This window comes from Anopheles moucheti, chromosome 3 (genome assembly GCF_943734755.1).
Source record: "Anopheles moucheti chromosome 3, idAnoMoucSN_F20_07, whole genome shotgun sequence".
In the NCBI taxonomy this organism is placed as follows: Eukaryota; Metazoa; Arthropoda; class Insecta; order Diptera; family Culicidae; genus Anopheles; species Anopheles moucheti.
Window position 1 is genome coordinate 70,478,496 of NC_069141.1, and position 27,030 is coordinate 70,505,525.

General features: G+C 46.9%; 1 protein-coding gene across 1 annotated transcript in view; it reads left to right on the forward strand.

Moving 5' to 3' along the window:
• The window catches only part of LOC128302969 (uncharacterized), a 224,654-nt gene that overhangs the window by 165,785 nt on the left and 31,839 nt on the right, over positions 1–27,030 (forward strand). Inside the window, 4 exon segments of the mRNA XM_053039821.1 lie at positions 608–1,845; positions 2,700–2,897; positions 4,093–5,439; positions 7,436–7,958. Coding sequence (XP_052895781.1) covers positions 608–1,845; positions 2,700–2,897; positions 4,093–5,439; positions 7,436–7,958 — 3,306 coding nt within the window.

The following is a 27,030-nucleotide window of genomic DNA, read 5'->3' on the forward strand; positions in this document are numbered from 1 at the left end:
TGTGTTTTTAGGTAATGCTCTTAACGTTCCTTTTTGGGGTGCACAAAATCGCGGCACATGAATGTGTGCGTGTGTGTGTATCGCTCTGTGGTTTGGAGACAAAAATTGTGCTTAGTTGATTGGGCAAATATGGGGATGATGTGATGATGATATCGTTAGTCAAACGTAGGGAGGAAGGAAAAGAATTAAAAATACGTTCTAGCCATACCGTTGTGACGTAGGAGACAGATATAAGACAAAAAAAAGATGGAAGATTTTCCTTTGTGTTCGTGGTTTAGCCGATTTGCGTTCTAGGAGTTCTGTTTTGTTCTATGTGTGTGTGTGTGTGTTTTCCATTTTACATTTTGTTTTGTTCTCATGGCATCCTTGTGCGTTGTGCAGTAGTTCATCTTCACGGGGGTTTTACAACCATTTCATCACTGTACCAAAGTGTGATGCGCGCGCGAATTTGTGACGTTTGTGGTGTGTCCATTTTGTTTTGCGTCCGCTGTGTGTCTTTCCATTTTAAACAACGTTTGCCGTGATGCGTGTGTGCGTGCGTGTGATCTGAATTGTTCGTTTTCTTTTTTTTTTTGCTTTTTCCTCCCCAAACCATCCTTGCAAGCAGTGCACAACAACAACAGCAGCAGCAGCAGCAACAACAGCAGCATCAACAGGTATCGTCTTCCGGGTCATTATCTCCCGAGTGTGTTGTAGAAGCAAGGGACGTCGGTGATGATGTTGTTCGTAGTGAATCAAAATCCGTGTCGAAGGATTTCGCCGAACGCAACCGTGATGCGCACGTTGCTGAAGATGATTGCCTGTTGAACAGTGTGGTGAAGCAGATTGAAAATACGACGGGTGCATCGGCAGAGCCAGTGCCGGAGCGTAGAATAGCGCCGGAACACAGCTGTTTGCGTAGCTCGCTAGAGTTACTGATACAGCGGAGCCACTCGGTTGATCGCAGCGAGCAGAAATCGTTCCCGTTCACGGCCAGCGTACCGTCCTACGGTGTCGGGTTGGTGGAAGATCCAAAACCATCGTCTTCCTCGTTCGAGTTACTCTCCCCAACGCTTGGCACGGCGGAATCGAATTCGCACTCCATCATTAGTGGAGAGTTCAACCTAGCCTCACTGAGCTCCGACTCGGGCGTACAGTTTGGTGGTGGTCGCGGTGGAACGGAAGAATTGTCCGGCACGACCGATTACGTACTGTCGTCCTCGGTGAAAACCAGCGACAGTGAGAAATCACCTTCGAAGAAAACGATCGACGACGACGAGGACGATCTGAACGCGGATGAAGCGTTGCTCGCCGAGGAACAGCTGTTGGTAGTGCGCGTCGAGGACGAATCAGACGAAGAACAGCGGCCGGGCAGGGTGAAGGGACGAGGTGTGCTCCTATCACCTACATCCTCCTGCTCATCCACGCACGCATCCGGTCGTGTGTTGAGACCGTCCAGCAGTAACAGCAGCGCTAGCAGTGAGAGCAGCGGCAGCAAGAAGGGCGATATCCTTCGGCCGGGAGGAGGTAAGACTTGTGGCGGCGGTGGACATCGGTCACCCGGTGGTAGCACATCGTCCTCGTCACCGGATAGTGGTAGCAGTAGCGATTTGAGTGATCGTGACTCTGCGTCCACGGCGGCAGGACCCGAAACCGACGACCGCACGATGTTTGGCGGGTGTGTGGGCTTTGGCCGCAACAGTGGCGGCGGTGGCAGCAGTGGAGGTGAGGACGGCACTGACAAGGGATTACTACGACGATCCAGCAGTGTCCGGGCGAAGGCTAGCATGTTTGCCCAGCTGGAAAGCAAGCTGAAGGAGAACGAAAACCCACTGAGCCGGCCGATCGTTCCCCGTCCAAGGCGAGGTAAGTAATGGGTTGAACAATTTTCTAAACGCCATAGCACACCGCGTGTGTAATGTACAGATTATGGAGGCGCCTGGTTTTTTTCGAGGTGCTCGAGCGCCACAAAAATATTCTCGGATGCATCACGAGTGCGGTCGTGCGTTCTATAGACGCGCCGGCTTGTGCGAACGACTCATGTTTCAAGTCGAGTGCCCGGGAAACTGTTGCACCCGGAAAATGTGTGTCACGCTAACAGCCAGCGCCGTGAGCGCGCGGTGCTTTGGACATGAGGCGAGACAGTGGGTGCCAATGTCTCGCGGTGAAGCGAGAACCGGTCGCCGTGAGTATATGAAGTGTGTGTGTTGTTATTTTTATCCGTTTAATCCTTCGGGGACCTCGCACTTCTGGTTATGATGATGGACAAAACTTTTCCTCACCTCAAGGAAGGCGCAGTGCGTTACGAGTGAATGAGAGATACCCTAGCAGAAGTGTGCTACCCTCGGAGCAGTGTCGGAACGCTCGGTTTTATCATTCATTCTGTTAGCTTGCCGTGTAAAAATAGCTTCAATGTGTTTCATGCGCTCGTAAAACATTTATCATGCGTTTTTTTTCCACCATAGCTTGTCATCATCGGTAACGAGATGGGTTCATGCTAGAACTTCAATCTTGCATTTTGACGGGGACATTTTGGGCACCGATCGAGTTGCATTTGTTTGGGAATGCAGTTGCATGCCTTCATTTTGCTCATCGGTTACGAAAAATAGTGTCTAATTTCTTTTCCAATGATGGTCTACTCCAGTCTCCAGCCAAACAGATAACAGACGTTATGAAAGGATAACTATTAATTCGTTTTATTTTTCCCTACTTGTTTGTAGCTCAATTCACAACGCAGACGATCTCGCCAACCGACATCGAACGAAGCAATAACGCGATCAATAGCGGACTTACCAGTGGCCAATATCGTGCAACTGCCGGCAACATATCCACGGTCCACCAACCGGCCCACCCAATCATGAACACGATACCAACGAACAACAACAACGTAGTCTCGGACGACTCTGGCGCCGAGTTTGGTAAGAAACTCGTGTACTCGTGCTTACGTATGTGTGCCGTTCTCTTTGAGATGTATTTTCTTCTTTCTTTGTTGATTTTTTTTTTTTTTGGCAAACATTACTGCGCTGACTGGCTGATGATTTGCCGTGTGTGTAGCCATTGCATGGGCGACACATTTTGTCTTTGTGGAAAACTTTGTTTCACATAAGTCTTGCTCTCATGGTGGAAATGATTTTAATTGTTTAGCTTTTACGATTTTATAACCCAATACCAGTTTTAAACACCAGCATGGTTATGTTTCTTACGCCTTTTCGTACTCATTGATCACCACGCCTGATATGCAATGATGTGGTTTGTTTAACAAAATTTATTTCCATCTGGTTTGGCAACTGTCTCTCGTATTAATAGCATATCATTGGCTCATTTCGAGTGTTTAACCATACCTTGCATGTTCTGCTGCATGTTGTGAATTACATTTAGATATTCTGCTAATTTAAACCAAACAGATTAAGCCATCGAGTTTTGCATAGCCGTTAGGTCAATCGCCTCGACAGGTGTGACCCGCTTGGGTCTCCCTTTGTGTGAAAGTAAATAAGAACTAGTTTTACGTCAGTCTTTCGTATGAAAACAAATATTTATTTGCCATTTCTTCTTTCTTTGTACGGCACAAGTTGAATGTTTGAGATGCAGTTGAATTTATTGTACCGTATTTATTTACACCTGTCATCCTAGTGACGGGACAGTAATTGTTGTATTGGCCGGTTGTGTGCCGTTCGTGCTGATCGGTGAACCTTTTACACACGAGCATATTCTAGGTTTTCGTTTTCTTTGCATTTATATTACTCTCTTCTTTTTCTTCTCGCCACGTTTGCACGCATAAAAATACACGCACAAACACATGTTCAAACAAACAAACACACAAATCCCACACTCTGCATGCACCTATCAAAATTCGACTCGCTGATCCGTTGGGTATCACAAATTACTTTGAACAAACCGAACAAACAAAAAAAAATCATACATGACACTCCTCGACATGCTTACAATTTGCAATTGGTTGCTTGAAATATTTGGGCAACTGTGCGTATTGGTGTGTGTGTGTGTGTGCACGGGTGTCATTATTGCATGGCACTTTTCTGTCTCTACTGGCGCGATGTCCTCGATGTCTACTGTCATCTTTTCCTGCTGGATTTTATTGTATGGCACGGTACTCAGATCCCTCGACACTGCAAGTATCGAAGAAGGTCAAACTGTTTTCGGGCGAATGTGTAACCGTGAAGGGAGATGAAGCGGGCGACCAGATGATGACGGCAATAGTGAACGGAAACGGCACCACCACCCCGGTCGGAGTGGTACGGCGGAAGAAAACACTACTAAAGGTGCGCACGATCGGAAAGCTAGTGATGCCAAAGTTTCTAAACGATAGCAACAATAACATTTCCGTTCAGCAGCAGCAGCAGCAGCAGCAGCAGTACCAGGAGCAGCAATATAAAGAAAACGGATGTACCAATGGAACTGGGTCGGAGGGCGAAACAGAACTGCAGCATATCGTCCCGAAGGTGGAACGGATACGAAAGAAGTTTATGAGCTTCTCATCAACGGCCAAGTATTTCAACAGTACCGAAAACGGCACCCACAGCCCATTGCAAGCAGTGAACGGAGATGAAGCGAGCGAGGGTAGTGATTCGAATGTGGATTCGGGCAAGGAGAACAACTACGACAGTGGGGTGGAAAACATGAACGGATCGGGTCGACCGCCGCAAGGCGGTGGCAGCTCGAATGTGCTAGCGCTCAAGAGGAACTTCCTTAACACGCCAAACCGTGCCAAGTCGCAGCACAAGGAAAAGCTTCCCGTGTTGGATGTTTCCACCGAGCTGGACGGTGTGGTGACGAAGGGGAAAGTATCGCGCCTAGCAAACCAGTGGAATCGGTTGCGCATGACGCTCGATGTGTCGTCGATATTGAAAGCACCGGGTGCCACCTTCGATACACCCCCGTCACCAACCGGGCGTGCCGGAAATGGGCTGCTAGCGGAACGTGAATGTGAAAGCCTACCGGTTGCTTGCGAAACGGAGCGCTCATACATGCTGGATTCGTCCCTGGAACGATCCGTCTCGCAGACCAACAATACGTCACTATTTTCCCGCAGCTTTACGCGCAAAGCAAATGGTAGTTCGAAGTTTGCGCTGGTAGAGGATCGGTTTGCCAAATACTTTGGCTGCAAGGCGAGTGGGCAAAGTGGAACGGCACCACAAAACACGACAGCCAAATCGATGATAGTGACCAATGGATCAATTCACGAACGCAACATACCCACCGGCGAATGTTTAAATGGAGGTTTCTGCAAGCAACCGCGGCGACGTTCTCAGTCGATGCCAAAGGAGTCGTTACTACTGGAACAGAGGCTCGAAACATTGATCAGCACGATCGCTGCTGGAGGGAACAGTAACGTTGGCGAAAAATGGAGTACCACCATTCAGCCCGTGAACACTGTCGAAGAGTTGGACATTACCACCGAAGATCTATCGCTGGCGGATACGGAATTCGATAAGCTGTTTATAGGTGTGTTTGTGTGTTTAAAGAAAAATAACATTGCTAGCAAACCACAGGATTGCTAGAGTGAAACAATAAGGGGAAAACATAGCATTATCCGCCGGACAAAACAAGGCATACAAGCAGAGAAAATAATTACAATCTTCTTTGCGCTGCTAGCGCCACCTGTTGCGCGGTACTAGAATTAAAGCAACGCGTATCGTTGCAATTCATGTAGTGCACTTTTCCTAGTTCGAAATTCGGGTGTTTTCTCACTACAAAAGATTGATAATTACATTTGGCAAAACACCGTTGTCTAAGTTACAATAATTTCAAATTGCATTCGATTTAATTTTTCATCAAGCTTTTGTACCACGTGTTAGGTATTACATTGTACATGGTCCAAGCGGATAATGCTGTGTTTCTGCCACGTTGTGTATTTGGTTCTGAATTTACGTTATTTTCTTTCCCTTCTCTTCTCTGAAAGGTTGTTGTAGATGAGCTAGATATGTGAGAATGAACCCTATTTGTACTATGAAGAAACTTGTAAGCTTTTACTATAGCAAAACCATAAAAATGTATATGTGTGCGTGTGTGTGTGTGTATAATTGTAAGAGTAGAGTTTTAAGCAAAAACAAGACATACCAATGTTAAGTCGTGCAACGAAGTGCAATGAAAGGATAACAAAGTGAGGAAAAAAAAACACATATAGAACAATGATCTTGCCAAGCAAATGAAAGCACACGCGTGGACAATGGTGGCACCGAAGGATCTCATAAAGTATTCCAAAAGAAAGCAAAACATTGTGAACTTTTTAGCGTATTTGGATGTGTGAACATTGAGCAAGAGAACAGGACGAAGTGATAAATAGTGATCGTGTACTTGCCGTGTACCCTTGTTCCTTTGCGTGTTCGTGTCGCTGAGAGTGTCGAAATGGCCCTTGAAGCTTTGTGATCATCATCCCGAGACCTGCATGCGCGTTTAGACCTATGCTATCCGCTACTCGCTATCTGCCTCATCTACACAAGCATCCACATTCGTTGTTTACACGCAAACAATCCAGCTTCCTTCTTCGGCTGTTTCTTGCTTGACCACGGGGTCTTTCTAAAGAGACCCACCCGAACGATCCGTCTAAATCAACCGTTCCAAAACGAGTTAGCTAAAACCGCGAACGGCACCCCCAATCCAGAACAGAAATGTGTGTTGGTACGTTCGATTTATATATTCTTTTACCCCGTTGTCCTTGTGTTTCGTTCACCTTTAACTAGCAACGGATGGGTTTACTACACAATCGGGTGAAGAAGGGTTTGTTGTTATCGTTTGTTTTCTGTTGTGGGCCACGGTATCGTCATCGTTTGTAAGATCTTTTTTCCCGGCCGGCGTTCTGGGGGGTGATGGTGGTGTGGAATGGAACGACGCCTGTGTATACATTCTATATGGTTGTGGACTTTGCAAGGCAGGATCGGGCCAAAACGGCTCACACTGCACTTTCCTCTAGGGTGCAATTCAGTTTCAATCTGCTTTGAAGATAACATAAAAAAACAGCATGGTTTTTCCCCCAAAAAGGATAACAGGTTATTTGCTTTGGTTGGCTTTTTCGATCACGCAACACTTGCGCTTGTTTTTCGGGTACTGGTACTGTGTGGCATTGTGTGCTTTTGTTCTTCTTGTTGTATGTTTGTGTACGTGTACGTGTGCTTTATTAAAACGTGTTTTCTATGTGTTTGTTTATACACCTCAACATCTACGTGTATGTATACTGCAGTTAATCGCTAGACAACACTAATCATATGAAAACGCTAAGCTACAGTGTGTTCTCATCCGCGTAAAATTCCTAATCGTGCGCCAGTTTTCTTACCTCGATTGGTTTTCTGTGTGTTGCCCTTTAATGCTAACAATTTGATTATTAAGGCACCTGTTTTTTAATTATTTATTACGAGATACACTTATCATAGTCCCGATTAACAATGTTTTTTTATCTTTCTTTTCGATCGTATTGTGTACGCGGGTTGCGAAACCATTGCAGAGCAAATGAGTCCACGCAAACCACCGACAGCGTTCCTGCCACCGAACGCACAGAAGCTTCCGTTCATGGCGGAGCTGAAGGGTGGCATACTGAAATCGAAATCGGGCTGTGTCGGACTGTTTCCGGCCGATCTAAACTCGGAGCTGAAATCGCGCCTCAAAAAGTCCACCCATTCGGCTGTGAGCAATCTGAAGAAATCGACCACCGTTTCCACCATCGATGCGACGACACCGGGCAGCTACGGTGCGCCCGGTACGCGTCCGGGATCGTCTTCCGAGTCGGAGGACGATGACGACGACGACGATGGTGTGGCACCGGGGAAAAATCTTGCCAAAATGCTGCGCAATGTGTCCAACACGGCTAACAGTGGCAGCGGCAGTATGCCACCGTCCTACATACCGTTGCCGGTACCGTTCCCGCGCTCGTTCACCAGCAACGAAACCGAATCTCAACCGCTCAACCGGGAGCTACAATCGATCAACAAGAATCCAGCCGTCGCAAGGCGCCGTCGTCAGAACGAGGGGTAAGTTGTGAACTGTTTTTTTTTTCTTTACACCGAATACCGGCAACTGCGTGCGGGTGTTAATAAGGATAGTTTTTCATTTAAGATTGACCACCGTTTTTTCACGCTGAATTATGTATATGTACCGTAGAGGGTTAGCGCAAATCAAGCTCATGGGTCAGTAAAATTCATTCCCGACCTCCGGTCAACAATTAAAGACTGACTCCATCGCCCCTGTTTGTGTTACGCAAAGGCGACACAAATGCTCACCCAGCATGACATGAGACGTCTGAAGGAAGAAGCTCAAATGGCTACCGCTTCGAATCCATACGCACATAAAGATGGAAACAGCCCTTTTAAAATAATGCCAACGACAAGAAGCATGACCGCATGCGAGAGGTGGCCACCGACAATCCGTTCAAGAGGGGCACACCGTTTTAGGGGGCGCATGTTACGGGCCATCCTTAAAACACGCAACCATGCATAAGATTACGATTATGATGTTGATGATGATGATGATGATGCTCGTTTTTTGTTACCTTTTCCCGTAGGGTTCATATGTTGGCTGCAAGTGGTATATCATATTCACCATTGTCCACTTTGGGTACGCTTTCTTTCGGCCCACCGTAGAAGGATTATTCTTCTCCCCCTCCGGATGTGGATGCTCTTGTTTTGTCTCGCAGGCGCTCGAGCATATCGACAGCGCCGATTCGACGGTGAAGTAGCAACACTCTATGCTGCGGTATTCCCATCGGTGCGCTATCATAAAGATTTTTTTTACGGCTGCATCGCGCTTTCAGCATGATGAAATCTTCACTCACTGTCGCATTGTGCCGCCATCCGTGTTGCGTTGGGGGCGTCTTCTGCTTCGCGAGGCGCAAAATTGGGCAATTTCTTTTACAACTCAACAACCGCGCGCGCGGGTGTGGTATGGTGAATTGAGTGAAAATTCACCGAAACACACAACCGACCTTGAAGTCGGTGATGGCAGCCGTCCCTACGCGCTTAAGACATTTTAATTCCCTCACGTGTGGAAGTGACCGAGTACGGCAGGGAGGAGGACCATCGTCGAAGGGGAAGATGTTGGTAGCGGACGAGATGAGCATCAAGGTGTAATGCATCATGGCAAATTTCTTGCCCTCTCCTTGTTCGTGATGGTCATTTGTGATGATCGTAAAGGGGGTGAGTTAATTACACAAGCCCCGAGAGCTGAGCAAGGCCAATGGGCAATACCCGGTACTTACATATTGCTGTGTTTGGCTTTGAAGGTTTCACTTTCCTTTCCGCCACAATATGGTGCATATGGGGGGGAGAGTAGCCTTCTGTACAGAACTGGTTGTCGTCCACCATCTCTGGGCCGGGGATAACATCATCAGGTTCGTTGTCCAGCTGCGGTACGTAGACAGGTTTGGGGGGTGATCGACAATCACCGCCAAACGCCCGTGCTCTCCTGGCTTATCAAACACATCTTCGTACATCGTTTTGTCATTAAATAGTGCGACTGCTCATCAGCTACTGTGAATGCATAGGAAATGAATGATTAAGTGTTTTGGCGTCATTTTCACTTTTATAACATTATGGTAGAATGAAATTAACATAATCAATACGAGTTGCTCACATCAAACACGACTGGGTCGATTAGGGGACATTATTGACAAGATGTGTCAATCTCGGTTGTTAATATTTGTTTTAAAAAATAAAAAATATATTTCCTACAGTAAACACAAACAAGATGAGACGATCACATTTTGTGTATCTTTCTCATTCTATGTATGTTTTATGATGCGCTCTCGCGGCAGCAGTCTCTCTCGCATTGTAAAATATTGGCGCTTTCGCTCTCACTCACTTCAAACTAAGGCTTGACAAAGATGGTCAAGTGGACATAATTCAGCGTGAGATTTAAATAGGGCGTTAATTTAAATAATTTCTTCTAAAAAGCCTTTAAGTACTCATAATAAATGTAAAATCATCTAAGGGTACATTTATCACAAAATCTCTCAGGAATATGCCATCCTATAAACGGTGTGGAGTAAAGAAGACCGATATGCTACGGATCGGTTTCATATTTACACACGCGACATAGCCGGAGAGGGGCCACATCGAAATCAAGTAAGCGAAGCGCAGCATAAACGCAACGCAGCAAACAAAAGTTCAGTTTCTCTCTTGCTCCCGAAGCGTACGGACGTTTGAGCTGCGGCAGTGGGTTTGTTTCGCGCGTGTTTTGGTTTTACATTTCTCGTTCGTCGTTCTTTACAACGTTTGTCTAAAATACAAAACAGCACAAGGTGAATTGAAGTGTTTCAAACACCCACGGAGTGAGGGAATGCAAACATTTCGCGCCTGATAGTGGATATGATGTCAGCTGTTCGGAATGGCAATTTGTTCTACCACCGGGTGATGTGATGTGAGATGCGACTCAGATGTGTGGTGATGCGGTGATGGTGTGCGTCCATCATGTTTGTGTTGTGCTGTGTGTTCTCTACGAGCACTGTGGCGCGATTGGCAAACGTCGCAATTTTCAAACCGCTCGCGATCGTGTTCGACCCAATTCTTTGGACGTTTCGTTCCCATTGATGGTGTGCTTGTTTGTTTGGTTTGCATAGAAAATGAAAGTAAAACACGTTGGGACCCACCGCGTGCCGTGAGCCTGCAATCTCTGTGTTTTGCCAGTGTGCAACGATGCAACTGGGGCCTGCATCTGGAGGAAACTTTTGCTTTTTGGGGTTGGTGGTTGAATTTGCTGTCTCGTGTCGAACACCCATCTTGGCAAGCAACATCTTCTCTAGCGGCCAGTACTGCGAACGAACCTTTTTTCCGCCGTGGTTGAGTTTCCTCCTTTTCGCGTCACTCATCCATCCACGTTTGGGTCACGTTCGTGAGGAAATGGGCGAAAAAAAAAACCGGTCGCTTGATGGTCGTGCCTGTTTTCCTTCCCGGTGCCTGGTGAAGAAGATCGTTAAGAGAAGGTTATGGCCCTCCCGAAAAAAAACCCTCTCGTCTCGTTGTGTGTGCGTGTGTTTGGTTTTTGGAATAGGGCATCATCTTCTTGCCGTGTGCGTGTGTGTGCAGTTGAGGCGAACGCCACAGTTTAATAGTGGAAAGGGACAAGCGAGAAAACGAAGCAAAACAAAACATCCGCCCGTGAGGAACTGATGGTTTGAAAGATCAACAAATACAAAAGAATAACCTAATCACTTTGTAGTTTGTGTACGCGCGAAGGAAGCCAAAGAATTCATCTCGTGGAGAATCACCCTTCTTTTCGTACACCGACGGAACCGCTCGGTCGATGCGCGTTTTAAGATGGAAAAATTAACCTGGACATCGATCATCATCTTCCCGTAGGTGTTTGTAGGGCCACCGCGAGTTTCGAGAGTGTTTGAAGAGACATTAACATTTCCTCACAATGACGGCGGGGGGGATCGTTTTGTTTTGTTTCTCACCCATTCGGACGCTTCTGTGGGCCCGCCGTTTTCATGCACTGGTGCCCCCATATACGCCGGAGGCGATCCCGCACTATGTCGCTTCTTTCGCCTTCCGGAACTAATCAAGTTTGCTGTACTCGGAGCAAAAAGGGGGTAGAGGAAAAGCAGTCCCCCGTCATCCACCCACCCGTTGGGGGAGGAAATGTGACTTAACTTTATCCATCACCAGTCGGCCTAACTAACGCGTGCGCGTTGCGATCGCGTCTTGATCATCTCACCCCACACAATAATGTGTGACTGTGTGTTTATTTTCGTGTATGTTTCCCTCGCGTTTTTTGTTTCCTTTCGGGGGAGATGGGGTTTCGGTCCCTTCGGATGTGTTTGGACATGATGAAGACAAATGGTGTAAGTGTTTGGAGCTTTGTTTTGGACGCGCTGGAAAGTTAAAGTTTTCTCCTCTTTTAAACATACACACTCGCCCTCCAATTCGGATCGGAATAATCTTAGCCCTTTACGTTGAATACGCCTTGTTTTGCAATATTTCTTGTGATCGACACTATCGAAATGCTTCCTTCCTATTTGTCCGGCATGTGAGGTCCGACAAGTCCAGCTGTCAGTATGTGAAGCAGTTTTGCGATAAGAAACCTGCCTCCGTATGTTAACCAGCTTGTGGAGCGTTCGTAGATGATGCGCACGGGCATAGATTCCCCTGGCTCCGTCTGATTAAAGCCTGCAGTTTATTGCAAGCGCGTTTCATATCATGTTTTCTTTTCTCCCTGTTTATTCTGTGCTGTGAAAGCAGAACGCGTTCCAGACCTTGAGATAGCCTACCCTCCTATTACAGTACGCCTTCGATGCGTTTTTTTGGAGGGTATTTCCGTATCGGCGACAGAAGTTGGATACGAAAAAGAAAACATTTGCCAGTTGAGTGAATGTGTGTGTTAGTGATGTAACGAAATTGGTGGAAATAGGCAAATAATCAACGATTCGCAACAGTGAAAACACGCAGAGAACCAGCAAATCGAAGGTTCATCCTTCTCGTCCAGGTGTGACTGGTACAGCGGTGTATCTTAAACGACGGAGATATATTGATTGGTGTGTATGTGTGCGTTTGTGTTTGTGAAGACAAGAAATTCAAAGTGTTGCACTTTTTCCCTGTCCCTTTTCGATGCATAAGAGGGACACGGTGGAAAAAACGATCATATTTCGGCACTAAACCTTCTCTGGATTGCATCGGATTCGAATGCGTTGTTTCACGTGCCCTCCTGAGTTGCAGTAAAGAGAGAGAAAGAGAGTGAGACGGCGAAAGAAAGAAGAAAAGATCACACCCCAGGTACGTTGCAAGATGTCGTCAAAACCAAATACACGATACACGCCAAGAAGGCAGTTAACAAACACCTCGTCTACGCATTACTCACGCTTTCAGCAATCGAAAGCGATAGAGAGTTAGATTAACATGTGTGCTTGATAAGGCTCTATGGTCGCCGGAACATTATCGCAAACACAAAGGTGTTATCGCAAATATCAAGAAGCCCTTTCGGGATGAGTTATTGCCTACTGAATTTATCAGATTCTTTTGGACGTTTGTGGGAACAAGACTAAAGAACTGCTAGTTGACCAAATTCGTTCTTTTAAAAGTCAACTGAAGCTCGCTTTTTATGTTTAAGAATACTCTGGCCTGCTCCTGACATTGACCTACGATGATGATAGTGTTGCATTCACAATCACCACAAGCGTCATTGGAATTAAATCGTTCCCCTCGGTCGTATCGCGTAGCGTCAAATTCACCCTCCATACAATTAAAGCACAACTTTTGGCTAGACGCTTCCCGAACACTGGCAGTTTCCCGGCATCGAATTTTCCTATCCCGTGCACCGTCGGTACGTTGGTAGAATATTTTAAGAAATATTTTACCAACTCTCCAGACACACAGAGGGTGACAATTTAAATAGCGCAGTGCAAAGGCACAATAGTATGAATTGCTGTGTCGTTCAAACGGCTCGGGTAAATCTTCGCTTCATCGGGGTTTTGTTTGGGTTTGTTGTTTTGTCTAGGTCCCGGAGCCGGAAACCGGGGACATCTCTCCCACACAACCCTGTTTCTCCTGTTTACTGCATGTTTGTTCCGATCCATCGATGCGCATCCCGTTTGCCAGGTTGCTGTTTGGGAGATACCCAAACGAGGAACGCACTCAAAATCCTTGTTGGTGGTGTATATGCACGTACGCGCGCGCGCGTGTGTGTGATGGTCGTGTTGCAGTGAACGAATTTTCAAACCCTTGAGGGGGTGGGAATGGGTGATGTAGGGAACATTTTCCAGTTCCCCCAAATTTCGAAATTTTGCGGTGCTTGTACCAATCCCCTTTGCGCCTGCATGTAGACACTGACGGAGAGAGACCGGTCCATCAGGTCGTTTCCATAGAAGTCGTCACACACAGCCAACGTACCATTCTATCCGTCCAGCGCATTGTTTGGCGTAAAATTCCCGATGAAAAAGTCACGTCGCAAGATAAACTTTCGTACGGCAACAAAAACGCAACGCCGTACAATCATTGTCGTCCGTTCAGGTTGGGATTGTTCCGTTGATGGTGGGCAGCACTCGGCTAAAGGTATTATGATATTATCTTCATTACCGTTCATCAAGCTTCGAATGATCCAGCTCGACCCGCACGCTAATCAACGAAAAAGCATTACTCTCGGTGGAAAGGGATAGATGTTTTTTTTTTTGGTTTGTTGTGGTGATAAACCCCAACCAGGAACTCCATAATGTCCTTGCAAAGGGACAGGAATCGTTCAAAATTGGTTGGCTTAAGTTAATGTGTTTGTATTTTGGGGGTTTTCGTTTTGTGTGTATGAAATCCACATCAAATGGTGTTTTGGATTTATGAAGTTCCGGAGATTCCTTTGGTGGATACTTTTAGGTCCTCGTCTACTGTAAGGAATTTCGAAGGTTTTCAATCTTTCGGCAACATTTATATTATTTAATAATCACGAATTAAGAAACAATACATTTCCAGATGTGCTCAGGCGTAAAACATGTCTTATATTTAAAGATCTTGCCAAATTCTTCCTTATCAACACTAGGAATTCTAGAATTCCTTATGATTTCCGTAGTCCTCGAGATACTTCTCCAAATCCTACTCCTATGTCCCTATGGATAGCCTCGTGACAGCTTGATTTAGTGTCTGGTGGTCCCCCCGATGTTCAGATATCCAAGAAACCAGGACTACCTACCCTCTTCCTGGTTTGCCATGTGCCACCATCCACTCAATCCTGGATATATGCTTGCACATTTTAACACTCTGCATGAAGGAATAGTTGTTGGGTAGGAGAGCTTGTGAGACCTTCAAGAGGTTTTGAATCCTTCCCCATTACAGAGCGTTAGAGAGGAAATTGCTCAGTAGGGGTTTGGACCCTACTTTTTGGATGGAGGCCGTCGTTACAATGACGAGATCTACGAGCTGTACGACGAATTTACTGTCGTACAGTGGAATTACACTCCCCAGGTTTCGGTGAGCTGGTCACGTAATGAGAATGACACTGGACGACCCGGTCGTAAAGTCCTTTAAGGTATTTTAGTCGGACTTGGACAGAGGAGGCGTGGTGGGCTCCTAAATTGAGATTTAATGAAAGCGTTGATGGGTCCGAAATCCCGGGATATTGGATTGACTGAGGCCGGTAATCAACCTTAGAACCTCAACTTAGAGGGTTTAGAGGATTCATGCAGCAGGCCAAAACCGCTAACAGTGGAAGCACCGGAGTAAGCATTAGAATTCGATTCCTAGGGGTAGTCTTGTATCTTTCATGCGACACAAACTCCCCATTTCTATGCAGTCAACAAACGGTGAAACATTTCATGGCCAACATCACACCAATTACGCTTGAGCAAATGCAACTGCCATGACGTAGCGATCCGTCTGAAACAGGCACATCGTCGATTGCAATTGCACACGACAATAGCGTTCGGTGAACATTCCTTTTCCCCATTGAAATGTCACCTAAAACGAGATGTGCAGGTTTTGCTGAAAATAATTCTCACAAGTAAGCGGTTTAAGTAGAATTTCTTCTCTCGTTTCGTGCCGTTTGGGTGCCCTGTTACTGCTACACCAATCACTGTGGCTCGAAGTTGTGTTGTGCGAAAGAATGTGTTGGCAGCGGTTCAACGCAACGCGAGAAGAGACTATTTTGTTGCAGTGTTGATTATTTTAAGCCAAACGCAGCCTGAACTAGATCGTTAATGGTTGAGCTCGATCGAGAAAATTCGTGACTGTCGATCTGTCGTTCGATTGAACTGCAAAGCAGCATCCGGTGCTGGTGGTTCGATGTGAACCCAAAATCTTTCACTTGCCACTGCGAAAAGAACGTAACGGCCGCGAAACTGGCTTGCGAAAGGAGCACATCCGCACAAAACCACAGGATGTCCACAGGGGTCTTTCGGGGTTGTAGCTGCACATCCCTCCAGTACAGCATTGGTGGTGCCTGCCGGTGGTTCGGAACCGGTTCCAGCCACCGACGCTCGTGTACAGGTTGTCTACCGGGCGCACGTTTGGCCCGAAAATGGCAAACCTGTTTGGTTGGTGTTTCATATATTTCAAATCCCACCGCCGTCCGTTAGGGCCCCACGGGGTAGTTTAACCTGCTGGTGTATAAAATTGCCGCCACCGTCGACCCAGACTGTGGAGGCTTAAGAGTAAACCAGTTTTCGGGTGAGTAATCGACGAGAAAGGGCACAACCACCAGACGGATTTGAGGGTTTGGCGGGGAGAGGTACGCAGTAATGCGGGAATTGCGCAAATCGTTGAGTGCAACGAGGTTGGTCGGATGGAACTGCCTGGTGGGCTGATCTGGAGGAGGTCTAGTAGTCAGTCGGTCGAATGACCACGAGGAAAGACCACTGCGGTCCGTAATCTCTGCCACTAGTACGTTGTGGGCCGTGCGAAGTCGTATTGCGGACTTCAATTGATCCCCCGGTTTGGAGACCAATCCCCAAAATATGTAGCTAAAACATAAAATTCCATTCACATAATCCTATTTCTGCACACACTCACAACGGCCACACATCAGTGGCAACAGCAAGTTATGCAGTCAAGGGATTCGGCAACTTTCAACCTCAATTCCACCTCATGTACGATTGGTGGAGCGCATAAACTCTGGCGCACCTCGTGAAGGTAACTTACATTGCACAGACCCCCCCATCGGCTCTAACGTCGCTAGATTGGCCACCAGCATGGCTAGCTGATGGTTAATATGGTTCATTTACAATTCATAAAACTTAATTAGCTTTTCCCCGGCACCGCAGCCAACTGGTTCGCGACGCGAGGGCATCATGTGTGTGGACGAGGCTTTTTAGTTGTTTGCAATAGCCTCAAGGTTCATGTGGTGGCATGGTGCGTTCTGTTTTTGCACGTGTTCATTGAGAGTAAAAGTCGAATTACTGTGAGGGGAGCTTTTTTTCCGGAGAGATCGTCAACTCTCAACGAACGTAGAAAGGAGTTAAAGCTGGACGGACCTCATTTTAGAGCCAGATATAGGGTTGGGTAAATCATTAGCTTTGTATGAACCTGAGCGAACCAGTTCGTTCTTTGTGAAGAACTGAACGAACGGTAGAGATATTTAGTTCTTTTGTCTGTCATAAAAAAGGAATCTCATACTTTATCTCGTTCCTATAGTTCGATCAACCTGTAAGGTTCTAGGTGGTTTGCCAAATATTCCTACATTTGAAGGGCAGTTCGCTCAACCAGACCGTTACAAGTCGCTCTCCCTACGTTACATTCCGTACAACCTGCGTTACGGGCAGTTCAATCTGTGTTACTAGCCGTTCATTGTGCGTCATTCAATCTGCTTCACAGCTCGTTGAATTACTTTTTACATTAAACGCATTTAACCGATTATCCGGGAACTGTAGAAACATAATTTGACGAACGAAGTTCATTCGTTCACTTAAAAGAACTGAACGAATTGTACAGAAACGTCTGTTGTGATAGAAATTAAATTTGTTCGTAAAGAAACCCTGTATAAGGTGATGGAACGGCTTGTTGTACTTAAAATCACGTTCAAACTAATTTTCTTCCGATTATCTACACTAAACTGAAGTTAATGCCCATCGATAGGAAATTGTTTACCACATTTAATATCCACCCTACAGTCGATTCCGGCACGTACGAAACCCAAGAGATCTTAATCCTACTGCTAGGCCAGCAATTTTCATCTCATCTCAATTCACCATCATCACCATCAGCATCACTGAACCGCATTTCGTGACCGAATGCTATCCCGTGAATGTGGCCGCATTTGAATTTCATCTCGATGCCGGATGCACGCAGTACGAATGACTGCGATAATGTGCATAAACTCAACGCCTCTCTCCCAGAAGGCGCTGGGGGTGGTTTGGGGAAGATTTCTGCGATAAAATACCATTCTAATGGGCCTTGAGCCAGTACACAATGGAGGGAAGATTATTGAATTCGGCTTCGGTCCTACACCCATGCTAATCGGGTAACGGTCGATTTTCCGCCTTACCGCTCAAGGATCGTCTAAATTTCCTCCCCAAAACCACCGTTTACGTATTCCAAAGTCGTGCCGTTTCGGGCACGAGGAACCACCGGGACAAGGTGTCGGTGAAAATATATTACACCCAGGGGTGGGTGAGACGCACCGCTGTGTGAAAGGTTTCTGAGTGAAGCGAGAAGATGCTATCGGACTGGTAGAATCGAACCAATGCTCTCTAGTGCGCCGAATGTCTGGATCACCATTATGTGTTGTTTCGCTAGAGTCAAATTCTTCAGCCCAGTATCGGCTTGATTACCATCATAATTCATGTCTGGCGTCTCGTGAGACTACAAAGACCGAATAATAAAAGGAAATCCATTCCACCGCTCAACTGCACCGTGACCGGACTTTGTTCCATATATTGAAAGTTGCGCGCCAGTTTGTTGGAATTGTACGCAGGTGGCAGGATCTGTACGGTTGTGTCTGGTTGATTTGATGGTAGCGGGGTTTCGAGTATTTATTTCCAAGTTGAAAGAATGCCCCATCCCCGATTTGTTGTAACACGGACGGAGTGAGCACTACTTTTCGTTGATGTTCAAGAATCAGATCGAACAGCGTGGGGTGTCCCATTTGCATAAGGCACATCGAGCAGAGAACATTGCAACCACCACCGAGAGTGTATACAGCTGCACCTGCCGGTTTCGGGTTGGTTTGCAAAATACGCGGCACTGCTAGGATTGAGCCTGCTAGGAACGGGGTTGCAGCACAGCAAGCCGTCTGCGCGTGTGTGTTCCTCGTTCTACCCCGAGTTTGTTGCCACTGGGGACACATTTTCCGCACCGACTGGTGTTGCCCCTAGACGTGCGCGCATTCTGTGCACGGGACCGTGAAGGTAAAGAAATATTTGCACCTTCTACTTCCTGGTCGCCAAAAGACACTTGTACCGGGCATGGCGGTTTGGAAAGGCGCTAATGCTGTTGCGAATTCACATTCTATATAAAACGGTAGGTGTTGTACAGATGTTGTTATTTCTTGCCATAATTGTATTGGAGTTGTGGTTATGAATCTGATTGTTATGTTTCTTTTTAGGTCTTTGATTTTAGCGGTTTCGAACCTCGTAAAAGTGAACGTTGTAGCACCGAAGTTGGCAAAATTGGATTAATTAGTGGAGTTGAACGACGAAACGCAGATCATTAGCGTGTGGAGAGGTGGAGATTGCAAGCCTTGTACATAATCCGTAATTTATCCCTCCCCCCCCCGGTCCAGTTCGACTGATCGCATCAATTAAACGCCGCTCGAACAAACCGAAGTTAAACCGATGAATGTCGTAGTGAGAGCAGTCTCCAATAAGTGTTTTTAGCGCGTTATAATATTTCTTTCCGTAGGACGTAATTAGAAGCGGTTGGGTCGAAATGTATGACTAGAATGAGAACTATCTCTCGGTTTATTTTATCGTTAGTCGTTCGCTGTGACGTTATCGTTAGTGCTCGTGTTCGCACGCTCGTGTTAGTACATACGCATACTAACGGATACGGATTAGTAGGTTTAGTGTGTAGCGCGGTACAGTGACGTACACGAAAAAGGCTACGCTGCCACAGTACTCCCCTCCTAGACTAGATTTCCCTTTACCGATACCTCGAAGGGATTACAACTCGTCGACCGGAACGAGTGACTCTAGTCGGAAAAATACTAGGATCAGTTGTGCATGCAGGTACCTTGTCACTTGTGGTTTGCTGATCTTCTAGTGAATACGCTGGCTTCAGGCGATCGACCGAAACGTTGACTGTGCGGCCTCGTATGTTCAACTTGAAGAATTTTTCGGCTCGGTTCAGCACCTTGAATGGTCCTTCATACGGTGGCGATAGCGAGGGTCGGACCGAGTCGTTGCGCACGAAGACGTTCTTACACGTCTTTAAGTCCTGGTGTATGAAAACACTGTGATTTCCATGCCTGGCAGTCTCTCGGGGGCGAATTTGTCGCATAGTTGTACGGAGTTTGGCGACAAATTCAGCTTCGTTCGGGTTGTCTAAGTTGTTTGTGAAAAACTCAGACGGTAATCGGAGAGTTGTTCCATATACCATCTCGGCAGGCGATGATTTAAGGTCTTCCTTGTAGGCTGCCCGCAGCCCGAGTAGGATCATCGGTAGGTACTCGCTCCAGTGCTCGGGATCATGGCACAGAATAGATGCTTTTAGGGTCCTATGCCATCGTTCGATAATGCCATTTGACTGAGGGTGGTATGCAGTCGTACGCAGGTGGCTGGATCCGATCAAGCGAGTAAGTTCATCGAAAAGCGATGATTCGAATTGACGTCCTTGGTCAGACGTGATGAAAAATGGAACACCAAACCGGGCTATCCATCCGCAAACAAGAGCTTCGGCAACTGTTAACGCGGTCATATCAGGCATTGGAAACGCTTCAGGCCAACGCGTGAACCTGTCAATGACCGTTAAACAATAGCGGTTTCCCCTACTTGGAGGGAAGGGCCCCACGATGTCAATGTTGATATGAGAAAACCGGCTGTCCGGTGCCGAATATCGAGATATAGGTGATTGTGTGTGTCGCAGCACCTTCGAACGTTGGCACGGTAGGCAGTTCCTAGCGAAAGCAATGCTGTCCTTGCGGATGCTTGGCCAAACAAATCGTTCTGTCATTAACTTGGCCGTTGCACGGGTGCCAGGATGAGACAGCTGGTGCGTTGCCTGTAACGCAGCGTGCCGAAACCGTTTCGTTATGTAAGGGCGGATGCGATCTCCAGTGCAGTCACATAAAAGTTGTTTGATACTGCCTGGAATGGTAAAATACTTTAGATTGAGCGAACTTTTTATTTTACCTTGTGCGATGTCCTGGAGCTGTTGGTCGTCTTTTTGGTCTTCCGCAAGTGCTTCATAATCCAGTGATGACGCTGATTGTATAGCATTAATGCGGGAGAGCAAGTCAGCTACGATGTTGTCCTTTCCCACAACGTGACGGATGTCCGTTGTTATTTGCCCAATCACGTCCAATTGGCGAGCTTGACGGTCCGAGGCTTTGTCAAGCTTTTGGCGAAAGGCAAAAGTTATGGGCTTGTGGTCTGTATAGATGTGGCAGTTTCGTCCTTCAAGCATATATTTAAAATGCCGTACCGCAAGATAGATTGCGGTTAGTTCGCGATCGTAAGTGCTGTATCGCAGTTGCGCCTTGTCGAATTTTTTTGAGAAAAATCCGAGCGGTTGGGGGTTTCCATCAACGATTTGATGAAGGACTGCTCCTGCGGCGATGTCAGATGCGTCGACCCAAAGGGACAGCTCGGCTGTTTTGGCGGGATGCGATAACAGAGTAGCTTTTGCGAGTTGTTGCTTACAGCGTTCGAAGCTCGCGGTGGTCGCACTACTCCATGTCAGCGGGGAACGATCATTGCGTTTGTTGCCATGAATCATGGCAAGGAGTGGAATCTGGTGCTCGATCGCATTTGGCAAGAACCTACGATAGAAATTAAGCATTGCCAAAAAGCTTTTTAACTCCTTCGTTGTAGCAGGAAGCTTGTATTCCTCAATAGCTCGAACGCGATCAGGTAAGGGACGGATACCATCTCTAGAGACAGAATGGCCTAGAAAATCGAGTGTGTCGCGGCCGAATTCGCATTTGGCTATATTAATCGCCAAATTATGCTGTTTCAGCCTTGTAAACAATTGCCGCAAATGTTCTCGGTGTTCTTCGGGTGATGATGAAGCGATGAATAGGTCGTCGATGTACGGAAATACAAAATCCAACCCTCGGACGACCTCGTGGATAAGCCGTTGAAACGTTTGCGCTGCGTTCCGCAATCCAAAGGTCATAAACGAAAACTCGAACAGTCCGAACGGCGTCGTGATGGCAGTTTTTGCAATATCAGCGGGATGGATCGGTACCTGATGGAAGGCTTTTTGCAAGTCAATTTTAGTAAATATAGTTTTACCTTGCAATATAGTAGAGAAGTCCTGCAGGTACGGTATAGGGTAGCGATCCGGGATGGTTTGCGCGTTGAGTGCTCGGTAGTCTCCACACGGCCGCCAAGAACCGTCTGCTTTCTTAACCATGTGGAGTGGGCTCGCCCAACTGCTGCTGGATGGTCGGCATATGCCAAGCTTCATTAGATGCTCAAATTCGGTCTTCGCTGCTTGAAGCTTGTCCGGGGACAGACGTCGTGGGCGTGCGTAAACAGGTTGCCCTGTCGTTTCGATTCTATGGTGAATCGATGCATCGCTAATCGTACCCGGTGGCGCCAGGCGAGTGATATTCGGAAACTCGGCTAACAACTCGGCGTAAGGCGACTCTGTACTAAAAGTTTTAACCGAACACTGCTCACTCTTCGCTAGTAACCCAACGGACTCAAGATGGGTGGTATTATCGATGAGGCGCTTCCGTTTCATATCTACCAGCAAATCGAAATTGGTTAAAAAATCCGCACCAATTATACCCGAACTTACGTCGGCTATCAGGAACGACCACAGGAACTCACGACGAAGGCCGAGATTTACCTTTAACAATACTTCACCGTACACATTAATAGGCGATCCGTTCGCGGCGAACAGTTTTATCGGGGATGGTTTTACTCTCGCAGTAAGCATATCTTTCGGAACCACAGACACATCGGCGCCGGTGTCGATTAAAAATTGCGTTGACGTAGTTGAATCAGCAATTCGTAAACGAAAGATTGCGGCTGTAGTGGTGAGTTCGCCAGTCTCCACCGCAGCATCTGCAGAGCGACACTATTGTGCAGATGTTGTTCCTGGGCCGGTGCATGGTTTTCGGCATTTCCTAGCCTCGCTACCGAATTTGCGGTGGTACCAACAGGGGCCGGTCGAAAAATCGCTTCCGCGACTTAAACTGCGTCTACGTGTTAATCTGCTGCGGGAAACCGATCGTCCTCGACTTTTGTTAGGAAGCACGTTTTCGAGCCGCCTTGATAATTCGGCAATCTCTTTCCGAAGGTCCGATATAGGATCACTGGCTGGATTTGCGGTCGTTGACATTGCGGCATCAGACACGTGGCCAGACGCCATCGCTGGGTTGCTACGTTCAACGGCGTTAATGCTTCTAAGGCTCATTGACTCAACAATGGCGTCAGCGATGGTGGTTTTATCCGCGGCGTCACCACTAGAAGCGATCACTGCAGCTTGCGCATGTGGTGGCAGCCTTGATGCCCACAAATCGATCAGCACAGGTTCACTAAGGGAGTTGCCAGCGACGCGCTTCATTTCGTTAAGAAGCTGGCTCGGTTTTCTGTCACCAAGCGGCATATCGGACAAGACGCGCTGCAAGCGCCTCTGCTGACTATCGGCAAAATAACCGATCAGCTTCGCTTTGATGTACGCATATTTTTCAACCGCTGGTGTGCCGTCGATGATTGCCCTTAGCTCGGTGAGTTTATTCGGCGGGACCTGTGCCATCACAATGTTGTATTTTCGCGTATCGTGCAATGCGCCTATGCCCGAAGCAGCAAACCAAAATTCAAGGGACATGAAATACGTCTCTATATTGGTATCCGCCATGCTTGGTGGATTGAGACGCGGCGCATGGATTGCTTCAACGGCAGCCGGTTGAGCCGCGGGGCTAGTTAAATTTGCGCTGGGTACAAATGGGCTAGGCCCGATTGGGCCGGGTACAATGGGCTGGGTAGTTACAACTTTATCCTCCTCCATGCTTGCTGCGTACACTTATATTCGCGAAAAGAAAGAAAATCACGCACTTAAAACTGTTACGCTAAAGACTGATTATAGCAATCACGTCGGGGTCACCACTTTAGCGCGTTATAATATTTCTTTCCGTAGGACGTAATTAGAAGCGGTTGGGTCGAAATGTATGACTAGAATGAGAACTATCTCTCGGTTTATTTTATCGTTAGTCGTTCGCTGTGACGTTATCGTTAGTGCTCGTGTTCGCACGCTCGTGTTAGTACATACGCATACTAACGGATACGGATTAGTAGGTTTAGTGTGTAGCGCGGTACAGTGACGTACACGAAAAAGGCTACGCTGCCACATGTTCTATCTATCGGAACACGGATAGTGTAGTCGACAGTGTGTGAGGCAACAGACAATCGATTGGAGGGAAAAAGGAAAAATCGACGCGCAACAACTAATTGCTCTCGGTGGCCCTTAATTGAAGACGTCTGTTCTTCTCGATTTCTTTCCATTAATACCCTGGGCAGAGACGGGTGCTGTGCTATTGGCAAATGCAACCTTCACTTTCCTCGCGGCACCGTATCTGAGAAAGATCCGGTTTCGATATCTAATCTGTAAAAGGCTTGCTCAGAACAGAGATAGACTATAATGCACGTGGTCTGGTGGAGAGGGTACGAAGGGCCAGAGTAGCGGGGTGACGTTGTTGACGCTGTTGCACTAAGCTTACGATGGTGGATATTCGATAGAGGAACGAGTTTGCTTTGCTCGATTCTAACTTTCCTCGTAGCATGATTGGCCCATCGGGAGGGATGTTGTATGTCGCTCGTAGTTCTAGATGGAATTGAATGCCGTGGGAATTGGAAAACGGACACGGCTGTGTGCTGTACTGATGCACACTAGACTCTGCTGTCGAACACCTCCGGCTCCAGTAGGAAGTTATGCAGAGGGTTTACGTTTTTTTCCACTTGTTTTTTTTTGTTTCATTACCTCTTTGACAAACAAATCGTATCGGTTTGAGTCATCTTTACGTCATGAGACAGTTAATTTTGATTGGTTTTGAAATCCACACGGATCGTGCGGAAGTATCACACCGTAATACATCTCCGACACACCGGACCAATCGAACGACACAAATCGACGCAACACGATCCCGGACTCGGGTTACGGACGGCAGCAGCAACACACCATTCCGACGGAGATTGAAGGAAAAAAAAAGAAACAAACGCACACATCACGGCAAAAGTGTGTGAAGCAATCAATATTGTTGAACGAGGGAGAGGCGCACGGGATCAATTTCTTATGGCGGATATGCTTTGGCCCAGTGTCTATCTATCTTCTCGGTTAATACCGTACCCCCAAGGCCAACCGGGCGCACACCACGGTCTTGTAGTAGTGCGACCGGCAGCTCACAGCATAAGCCTTTTCCTCATCGCGTTCTCCCGTCCGAAGACGTGCGTGTGATGTAATATAAACGCCTTTTGTGGACTGGAACAGCGCGCAGCATTGGTAATCTGTGATCGTTCGCAAGGGTCGAAACGCAACGATTACGAGAGATGGTAGCGTGGGATGAAGGTGAGGCACTAAGAGCGAGAGAGCGAGAGAGATCCAAAGTTAGGAAAATGCGCGTAACAGATGTTTGAACCACATTTATCACAATTGGATCGATTTATGATTTTTGAGTGGTATCGTTTTTTTGATCGAAACCAGACATGCGCCATGTAGTGGAGATGATTATGCATACAAGAAGATCTTGTTTCTTCCACTGTTTCTGAAGATGAAGATATTGCGGGTGCTATGAAGAAATTGTTTTATTATGTTAAGATCTGCTAGCTCTTGAAAGATTTCACTAGATGTTACTGTATCTTCCTCAACAATAGTTGTAACTTTGGATGTACTCAATGTCGTCAGATGGCAGGATGTAAAGGACTTTATTGGGTTTTGGGTTGTCTGATGTCATTATCATGACATGACAGGCTTATTTCCCAGAGAGGGCTCATCATTCAAACGATTTCTCCCTTCTTCAGCTCAGACATCCCCAACATATTCCTACTCAGACATCGTCCATTATCACTTCTGATAAGATCTGTTTCATTATCGCATGTATTTTGGACTTTAAAATTCCATTACATTCGTCATTCTTCATCTCCTTCGCACATCGTTCATCAGCGACAAACGTTTAACAAAACATTTGGAGAAATTGATCCATCCGCCTCTTGTTTGCCACCATAAACCCCTCGTAATGACCCTCATCGCATATACGCACTGAAATGAAAGTCTTTCAAACACTGTGATGCTGCCCACGTGCACCATTTCTGGCTCATTGCGATTCGAGACAGACGGTGTCGGATGCCATTTCGCTGGCGGAAAGTGAAATTTGGTTATTTGCAAATTGTTGCCTGCTCGTTGCCCCTCCTACACACGGTGTCAGGTTGCCGTCTCCGTAACGTATGTGTCGGAAGCATGAGGCCTTTGCTTTGGTGATAATGTTTTCTCGTTTGTTAGCGCGTTCTTCTCTTTCGGCTTGTTTGCATGTGCATCTTTCGCGAAACGTTACGTTTATTAGCGGCGCAAAAACATGCGGAGGCTCCTCATCCTCGTTTGGACACGCGTGGACGATATTCCTGCTTTGTCCGCGGATGTGCGTTTTATCAATTGCTTTCGCGAACTGTACGACCCCGAATGGTGTTTTGATCCCCCGAGGGCAACGTAACCCCGTCGCGTTACGTCACGGCTTCTTGGGAGGAAGGCGTTGTTGTTGCCCCACTGGTTAACCATGGGTGGTCTCTGCACTTGCACTTTTCATGCACGCCATTCGGTACGGCTGATTAGCCGGACTAACGAGCGTTTCGTGTGCGGCGGTGCGTCGACGTTGATGACGGACAGCTGCGGTTCGCGGGAGTTATTTAAAATCCCATTAAATCCGGACGACCACGGGTGCTTGCCAAATATTGATGCGTAGGAAAATGAGCCGACAAATGTGGCCAAAAACATGAACTTTGGCGTTTGTCTGGTCGCCATCAACTTTGTGAGTTCAAAATTTGCCCGTGCCGGGACACGATAAGCAGACGCCACGAAGTGGAAGTAATGGACAAGCGAATGTTATGCGTTCGTAATGGGAAGATATTTTTGGAAAACACTATCAGTAACATAAGCTATTTTCTTACTTGCTGGATGCGTGTGTGGCGTTCTTATGGCACTGCCAAAAGCAACCGTCTCTTCCCCCCCTTTCATCGATTGGAGCAGCGCTAATGATATTACCTGTTTTGGGGGTAATTACAGCCGTAAATCTTCACCGTGTTTTACTGTTTATTCGGTTCGGCCTCATCGAAACCAGCGCTTCCACCACAATACGGTAACCTCTGGTACGGCTGTGTTTGAAGTCCTTCCTTCTGTGGCAGGTTGTATTTACATGTTCATTACCCAGCGCATCCATTTCTCGAACAAGCCAGCAGCAGATGAGGTAATTGTGGGATGCGATTCCTTGCGCAAGTGTTGCTGATGATATTAAGCGTATCGTGCTGGATGAAAATGAAAAAGA